Below are 8,937 nucleotides of genomic sequence, written 5' to 3'. Positions count from 1 at the left end.
CAGATTACAAGTCTGTTCCCTCTTCCACTGAGACATCAAAAATGAAAACAAGGGCGGATCTTTGGAAGAATTTAACTCATTCAGTAAATAGCCTCCACCTGCCCGGTCCTAAACTACAGCCAGGAACAGCTGCACTCTGTGACTCCAGCTGGACACAGCTCAAGCCGGCTCTGATGCCCGAGCCGTCCTGCTGCTCCCCAGATACAGTGGGAAAGAGGGATCCCGGCTGGCGGGCCATGGCTGGGGCTCTGGGCAGTACATCAGCGCTTGGGGTAGGGGGCTGGGGCTGGCTGGGCAGGACCATGAACTCTCACGTACTCAGCAGCAGCTGCACGCCTTTCCGGAGGAGGATCTCCTTCACTTCCTGCCGCACGCAGGGCAGGAGCTCCTTGTCGGCCAGGGGTACTCTGGAGTGGATAAGAGTGACCTGGGACAAACAAACAAACAAACAACCCCACAGGGGTTCAGACGGAAGCATCCGAGTCCACTCTCCAACTTCCCATGTAATACTGAGGAAACAGAGCATCAGCTATGATCTCTGCAGGGTTCAGGGCCCCAGCCCACATCTCACAGCCCACATCTCAGTACTCAGTGCCCCTAGAGACCCACGTGTCTCTGTACAAACCCACAACTCACCTAAAGCAAATGGACAATTCCTTCAGGATACAAAATTGTATAATCACTATATAAGCTGCTGGCATTCCAGTGTGAATACCAGGCTGACAACAACACTAACACAAGTTCTACTTGTTTGTCTGTCTGTCTGTCTGTCTATCTATCTAGGTTTTTTCAAGACAGGGTTTCTCTGTGCATCTATCTATCTATCTATCTATCTATCTATCTATCTATCTATCTATCTATCTATCTATCTATCTAGGTTTTTTCAAGACAGGGTTTCTCTGTGCAGCCCTGGCTGTCCTGGAACTCACTCTGTAGACCAGGCTGACCTCAAACTCAGAAATCCACCTGCCTCTGCCTCCCGAGTGCTGGGATTAAAAGCGTGCGCCACCACCACCCAACTAAGTAAAACTTTTAAAGTATTTTATTTTGTATTTTGAGACAGGATCTCCCTGTGTTAGTGGTGTTCGCCCTGTGGGCCACAACCCTTAGGGGTCACCTAAGACCATCAAAAATATTATATATTTACATGGTGATTCATAATAATAGCAAAATTACAATTAGGAAGTAGCAATGAAAATAATTTTATGGGGGGGGGGGTGTCACCACAACCTGAGGAACTGTATTAAAGGGTCACAGCATTAGGAAGGTTGAGAACCACTGCTCTATGTAGCCCTGGCTGTCCCGGAACTAGCTAGGTAGACCAAATTGGCCTCAAACTCACAGAGGTCCTCTGGCCTGTGCCTCCTGAGTGCTGGAATTAAAGGTTTGTGCCACTATGTTTGGCTCTAAATAAAAATATGATAAAGGGGGGGGGCTGGAAAGATGGCTCAGAGGTTAAGAGCACTGACTGCTCTTCCAGAGGTCCTCAGTTCAATTCCCAGCAACCCCATGGTGGCTCACAACCATCTGTAATGGGATCCAATGCCCTCTCCTGGTGTGTAGGAGCTACAGTGTACTCACATACATGATATATATAATAAAGAAGGTAACTCAGCACAGGCCAATCCCACAACAATGGGTGGCTTCTGTAGGGTTCTTCCATGCCTACCAATACAACATAGATGATCTTATACGGAATTAGCTGAAATGTACTACTTCAGTCTTTCCCCCCGAGGCATGGCAAGAATAACCCCATCTGTTCCTGGTTGCTGACACAGAGCTCTTAAGCCCTTCTAGTGCTGGGAACGCCATGGGTTCTGATAATCAGCTGCAACTCCCAACCCAGAGCTTCTGAGATCTTCGTGATTCTCCGAATGATAAAACTGCTGGACGCCTTGGAATTTCCTGAGTGACGGGCTCATCCTTCACTCTGATGAGGCAACAGCCTCAGACTCAAACCATGGCGACGGGAGCTTCCAGTCCCTTCCCCAATCCCCCAGGGGGCAGACAGGAGCTAGAGTTGGGAGTTCTACGGTCCATCACGGCTCCCCAATGAAGCCTTCAAAGATTCCCTACAGGGCCTGGAGAGCCTCTACATGCATGACCATGGCCACATGGCACACCCCAATGTCAGAGAGAAAGAGGCCCCTGTGCTTGGGCCCTCTTCATCTGGCTATTCATTGATGTCCTTAAAAGGCTTTCTTAATTTTTAGTTATGTGTATAGGTGTCTGTTTGTGGCTATGTGCACGTGAGTACAGTGCCTGTTGAGTCCTGAAGAGGGCATCAGATCCCTAGGATCTGCTGGAGTAACTGGCAGTGGGTGCTGAGAACCAAACCTGGGTCCTCTGCAAGAGCAGGATGAGCTCTCAACCATGGAGTCATCTCTCCAGCCCCATCTGTGTCCTTTAAAACATCCTTTGTGGTAGGTAAGTTGGCCATGGTTAAGTGTGGTCGTTTGAATGAAAATGGCCCCATAGACTCATAGGGACTGTGGCACTGTTGGAGCAAGTGTGTCACTGGGGCTGGGTCTTGAAGTTTCAGAAGCACAAGGCAGGTCAAGTGTGACTCACTGTCTCATCCTGCAGATCCAAAGGTAGAGCTCTCAGCTCCTTCTCCAGCACCATGTCTGTCTGCACGCTGCCATGCTTCCCGCCATGATGATAATGGACTGAACCTCTGAACTGTAAGCGAACCTCAGCTAAATGTTTTCCTTCCTAAGAATTGTCGTGGTCATGTCTGGAGAGACTCACAGGATGGCTCCGTGGTTAAGAGCATTTGCTGTTCTCATAGAGAACCTGGGTTCCATTCCCCACAACCCACATGGCAGCTCACAGCTGTCTGTGACTCCAGTTCTAGGGGACCTTAGGTCCACTTCTGGCTTCCACAGGGTCTGTATTCACATGGTGCACATACATGTAGGCAAAACACACATGCACATCAAATAAAAATAAATAGATCTCTTAAAACAAAAGCTGTGATGGTCATGTGTCTCCTCACAGCAATGACTGTCATTGAGCTGCCTCCCTGGGGTCTATAAGCCGCTCTGGTCACTATAAAGCCTGTGGGGAGGAACTTTCCATTCACGGCTGGGTCAGGCGGCAGTGCTGGTAAGCCTGGGACCTACTTCATCATCATCTGAGGTGTGAATGGCCTCGTGGGGCTGTGTGCTGACTCCGGGCAGTTGGAGCTGAACTGCATTGTGGGGACCCCCCCCACTGGTGTTAGGGAGTCCAGTCAGGGTTGGGAGAGACCCACTCTTCTCATCACAGAAGTGCTGAGAACAAGCCGCAGACGGCGGGTTTCCCCCAACACAACACTCATGAATCAAAAGGAACACTTTAACTCCATCCATCAGTCACCATAATTTCCAACCATTTGTCAGACAGTGAGCATATAATTAAATTACCCCGGATTGATTTTCCTTTTCAAAGCCAACCGTCTCTCCTGAGGGAGGAGAGCGCTGTTTGTGGGCTCTGTGTGGCTCAAAGAGGCTGACCTACATGAGCCAAGGCTGGCCCACATGAGCCAAGGCTGACCCACATGAGGTACCAGGAAGCCCTGGCCTGCAGAACCCATCATTACAACTCACATTTAACCCTTACCATTCAAGAAGCTTAGACCCTTCTCTCTCTAAGGTGCCAGCTTGGTGCCTATCTCTCCAGCACTAAGAGTCAGGGCAAGTTGTTGCCACCCTTCCATGGGTAGAAGAAACTGAGAATCAGTCCTTCCCTGCTGTGGGCAGCTCTCCCAATGCCCTGAGCATGGACCCCGACATGGCTGTCCAGGGCGAGGGCTGCCAATCAAACACACCAAGAAGCCTCACAACAAAAAGAGGTCATCAAAGAACGCCCAGGTGTCATCCTAAAGGAGATGTGGGGGCCAGGCTTATGAGACATCTCTCTGGCCCTCCTCTCCCCACCTTCACGGCTCTCCTCAGCCAAGAGCCTAAGTTGGAGGCTCTCCCTCACTGTGTGGGGAAACTGCTTGTGGAAATGCTTTTTGTACAAGATGGAAAATGTACTCTGCTTACGCAAGCAGAGTCTCCCAGGGCCTGAGCCATGTCCTGGTGTTGCTGGGGTGGCAAGATGGCTGGTCCGGTAAAGGGGCTTGTCCTGAAGCATGACTATGTGAGTTTGATCCCCCGGGGTACACGAGGCAGAAGGAGAAAACCGACTCCCATGGGTTATCCTCCGACTGCCGCACTCACACAATGGTTCTTGCATGCGAGCGAGTGAGTGAGCACGTGCACACACATACACACACACCACTAAACAATTAAACAAACATATATAATACATAGTTTTTTTTTTTCCAAAAAAGCAAACAAGCAAAGCAGGTGCCTGCTGAGAGTTCATAGCCAAGGGGCTAGCCTCACCTCCTTCTCTGGGTACTCGGTTTTAATCTCTGCTGCCATCTCTACTCCTGCAGAGCCGCCTCCCACCACCACGATGAACTGTGAGCGCTGGATCTGCAGAAGAAGGGACCATGAAACATACCCACATGCCTTCGCGGCCAAAGAAGGGCTGGGCTCTCTCCATATTTGGGCTCCCGATGGAGCTCCTCCCCACCTCGAGGGATCTCTGTAGAAACTGGTGGCATGAAGCCATACAGAGCAGGTGGGATGGGAGACATCCCTACCCAAAGGGGCGGCAGGTGAGACAAGCCGGTGACACACCAGCACAACACACACAGGAACTCTGGGAGAATCTCACTGTAGCACCTGTGCTCCCTCCCAGGTTGTTGATCCAGCATTGATGCCTCCCACAGTCTCCGGACCCGGACCCCAGTGGTGGCCCCTGGCACTCTGGCCTGCCCACCTTGTCCCACATCCCTCAGTGTGACACACCTGCTTCACCATGTCCTCATAGGCCTGGATGGCTGCCTGCTGGCAGGACACCTCGTTAAACTTGCCAGGGAAGGGCCCGGTGCTGCCTGTGGCCAGGATAAGATGTGAGAAGGGCAAGGCCTGTAGTGAATAAGAAAAAAAAAAAAAAAAAAAAAAAAAAGCAGAAATAGGAGAGTAAGCCAGAGAGGAGTGACTGGGCCACTGCCTCCAATCTCAGGACACCGGTGGCCTTGAAGCATTGCAAAGAAAGGCTCTGAGTGACCCTGTGAGAGGACAAGAAAATGTCCACACTGATGGAGGTCACATAGCGTGGATAGCCAGCTAGCATGGGGATGCAGAGAGGCCCCCCCTGCTCCCCTACCCCCCTACCCCCTCAGCTCCCCACCCCCACCCTTGACTGTCTAACCTCCTGCCTCCAGCTCCCATGTAACATGGAATTACATGGCATGCACCATTCTCCACGCTGAGGACCAAAGCTGGGGCTTCATGCACACTAGACAAGAACTCTACTAATGGAGCCACATCCCCAATTCCTTCCCCAGCCCCCCAGATAGTTTAGAATCTTCCTTCTATCATGACATGGCACTTCTGTACATCTCAGGACAGTACTTGGCATACAGGAAAGACTCAGGCAACCCCAGCCACCATTTCTGTCTGCCGTGACCAACACGAGGAAGAATGTGCTTTGAAACAGCAAAGCGGGCTTGGAGCCTACAGATGGCTCCTCCTGGACCCTGAGTGGACACCCTCCCACCAGAGCGACCACACACACTTACCTCGCCACCCTGTAGCAACACCGTCCGGTTCTTCAAGTCTATGCCAATCACTTTGCCCTGGCGGAAGTTGTCCTTGAAGGTCACCGAGTAGGAAATGAATGTCTTTTTGGCGAACCCTGGGAATGGGCACAGAAGATGTCACAGAGAAGCTTTCCCCAGCCATATACCCACAAGGGTGATCTTGGTCACAGCCAGGCCAGTGGGTATTCCCAGGTGTCCACTCTGTCCTGAAGTGCCCGCCTAGTCCTCAGAAGAACCTAAGCTCTTACTCTATGGCCTCATTATGGAAGATGCTCAAGACCAGTGGCTCGAGCTTCTCCGGAATGAATCCGATGCCTGGAGCAACTTGCCCTAATATAGAGAAAACAACCCCAGCCCTAACATCGTAGCTCATAACAGACAAGACCATGTTCACAAAGGAGCAACTCACCACTCTCCACGGAGGCCCGGAGGGCTGCCACATTGTGGTGGAAGGAGTCCTTCATATCCACCAGCATGAAGGGGACATTCAGCGCCTGCAGCTGGCTGGCGGCCGCTATCCCTCCGAAGCCCCCGCCCACGATCACCACATGCACGGCTCCTGTATCCACCGAGACCTGGGACCCCATCTTGAATTTGGCACTTGGGGGCTGGGAGAAGATACTACATCAGATTCAGGGGAGCAGGAGGGAAGGGGTGTCCACGGGGAGAGACAGGTGTCAGCAGGAGTTTCCCTCAGTCACTGTCCACGGTATCTGTTGAGACGAGGACTCTCCGTTGAACTCGGAGCTAACCAATTTGGCTAGGCTAGCTGGGACAGGACCCCCTGTCTCTCTACCCTTTTAGGGATGGAATTACAGGTGGGCTGCCATGCTCACTTGCCATTTTATTGGGTGCCAAGGACCCAAGTTCATCTATCACACTTGTGTGACAATCGCTTTAGCCACTCTGCTTCTCCTCTCCCCAGCCCCACGAAATTCACAAAACTCTAACTCCATGGACACTGAATTAAATTAAATTAAATTAAATAAGAATAGGGAACACCCTGCTCTCACCCCATCAAAACCAGCCGCTCCCTTCTCTGGAGGCATCCAGACCTCCCCAGAGCCGTTCTATGCACCCAAAGTCATGACTATCAAGCCGTGCTTCAGTTTGTCTTTCTCAAATGTACAGCAAAGATTTCCAAAGAGGAAGCGATGTCTACTGGACATACATGTACAAAGCACGCTCTTGTTGTGGATCATGGGGTCAGAAAGACAGGCTCGGCCCCCTGCCTTATCGAAGCAGAGCTCAGATGAGCAAGATGGCATAGCAAGTGTATGAGACCGATAACCTGAGGGTTCGATCCCCAGAACGCAGCCGAAGGAGAACACCGGCTCCCAAAAGTTGCCCTCTGACAACGCAACCCCCTCCCCAACAATATCATACACATGCAATAGTAATTATTAAATACAACAATATCATACACATACAATAGTAATTATTAAATACAACAATATCATACACACACAATAGTAATTGTTAAATACAACAATATCATACACACAATAGTAATTAAATACAACAATATCATACACATACAATAGTAATTATTAAATACAACAATATCATACACACACAATAGTAATTATTAAATAAATATTCTCACTTTTTAAAAAGGATGTATTTATTTTATGTATGTGAGTACACTGTTGCGGTCTTCAGACACACCAGAAGAGGGCATCATATCCCACTTCAGAGGGTTTGTGAGCCACCACTGGGTTGCTGGGATTTGAGCTCAGGACCTCTGGAAGAGCAGTCAGTGCTCTTAACCACTGAGCCATCTCTCCAGCCCATAAATATTCTCTTAGAAAGCAGAGTTTAGAACATCAAAGGACCACATTCCAAAAACCATGCACAAAATTGTGCAAGTACGTGAACAAGAAATAGCAGCCTTGCCTGTTGGGAACCAAAGAAGTCACATCTAGCGGGAAATAAATCCTTTAACTTCCATGTTACAAACACTGGAATGATCTTGGGCTAGGAGCCTAGGTCACCAGTGTGAGCCCCAGATTGAAGGGAGCCATTGAGAGCCTATGACAAGCATCCTGAAACATAGGGTGTTACTATGGCTTACTGTGTTCCTCGAAGCATGTGTGGCATGAGCTGAAGACAGTAAGGTATAGGGAAGGAGCCTGCAGTGGGGTGGGTCACTCCAAAGCAGCAACCCTCCACACCCAGGGACATCTAGGGGCTATGTTTCAAGCCATGGAAGAGGGGTGAAAGGGCTGCTGGGAAAATCTCAATGACTCTGAAATGAGGAAGGAGGGTTAGAAAAGCACTAGCTCTCAGGAAGATGGTGCTGAGAGGGGAGAGCAAGGTTTTTGAGGAGAGACAAGAGAGCAAGCATCTAAGGAGTGTGCCTACGGTGGGTGAGGTAAGGAGTGTGCCTACGGTGGGTGAGGTAAGGAGTGTGCCTACGGTGGGTGAGGCCCAAGCTTCAGGCTCACCCCTGGACTGAGGCGGGCTACCCAATTCCAACCAACTGAGAACAAACCTTAGTTAGACCCTTGGATGCTAAAATTCCAAAACCTCTGGCCCAGAGCCAGACATTGAGGCATCCCAAGCAGAGGAAAGTGGCAGCCTAGGGCACAAAACACGCGGAACTGCTGAGCCCAGAGGGAAACGCAGGTCCAAGCTGCCCGGGTTCCCACCCAGTATCTCCATGATATTGTCAGGGCCAAGTCAGTATCCTGGAGCCTGCCCCTAAGAGGGACTGGGACAAATAAACCCCAGAGAAGACCATACCAAGTGCCCTTGAGACAGCCTGAGGGCCGGGCAGTGTAGAAAGAGCCACCACACATGTGAGGGCCACATCCCTGCAGCTGAGGAAAAGGGTTGCTGGGTGGCACTATCTCAGACCAGAGGACGTCAGACTTCCTCCAACCTGGGCCAAGTCACAGGAAAGGGACTCTAGGGAGATACCAAGGACAGAAATGCTAAAGAGACGCCCAGCTATTCTGTGGGCTTCAGGCAGAGCACCAATAATGCCATTTGGGGGGCATAAGAGAGGAGTAACTTGCCAGGCGGTGGTGGCACACACCTTCAATCCCAGCACTTGGGAGACAGAGGCAGGCAGATTTCTGAGTTCAAGGCCAGCCTGGTCTACAAAGTGAGTTCTAGGACAGCCAGGGTTACACAGCTACACAGAGAAACAGGAAAGAAGAAAAGGAGAGGGGAGGGGAGGGAGGAGGGGAAAAGGAAAGGAAAGGAAAGGAAAGGAAAGGAAAGGAAAGGAAAGGAAAGGAAAGGAAAGGAAAGGAAAGGAAAGGAAAGGAAAGGAAAAAGGAAAGGAA

At 50.5% G+C, this 8,937-nt stretch overlaps 1 protein-coding gene across 7 annotated transcripts in view; it reads right to left on the bottom strand.

Moving 5' to 3' along the window:
- Aifm2 (apoptosis inducing factor mitochondria associated 2) overlaps positions 1–6,410 on the bottom strand; it is a 13,306-nt gene extending 6,896 nt beyond the window's left edge. For 3 of the 7 annotated variants that reach the window (XM_021204515.2, XM_029542302.1, XM_021204513.2), the window contains exons 1-5: positions 6,054–6,407; positions 5,624–5,739; positions 4,848–4,967; positions 4,377–4,469; positions 319–427 (exon numbers count right to left, since the gene is read on the bottom strand). In XM_021204515.2, the coding sequence (XP_021060174.1) occupies positions 319–427; positions 4,377–4,469; positions 4,848–4,967; positions 5,624–5,739; positions 6,054–6,231 (616 nt within the window). In that variant the 5' untranslated portion in view covers positions 6,232–6,407. Of the gene's footprint in view, positions 1–318; positions 428–4,376; positions 4,470–4,847; positions 4,968–5,623; positions 5,740–6,053 lie in introns of all 7 variants that reach the window. The other 4 variants (XR_003844494.1, XM_029542301.1, XM_029542303.1 and 1 more) reach the window with 3 other exon arrangements.
- Between the last annotated feature and the right edge of the window lie 2,527 nt (positions 6,411–8,937).

The sequence above is a fragment of the Mus pahari genome, chromosome 9, assembly GCF_900095145.1.
Source record: "Mus pahari chromosome 9, PAHARI_EIJ_v1.1, whole genome shotgun sequence".
Lineage (NCBI taxonomy): Eukaryota > Metazoa > Chordata > Mammalia > Rodentia > Muridae > Mus > Mus pahari.
The sequence above is the reverse complement of the archived record's forward strand: the minus strand, read 5'-3'. Positions and strand labels throughout refer to the sequence as shown.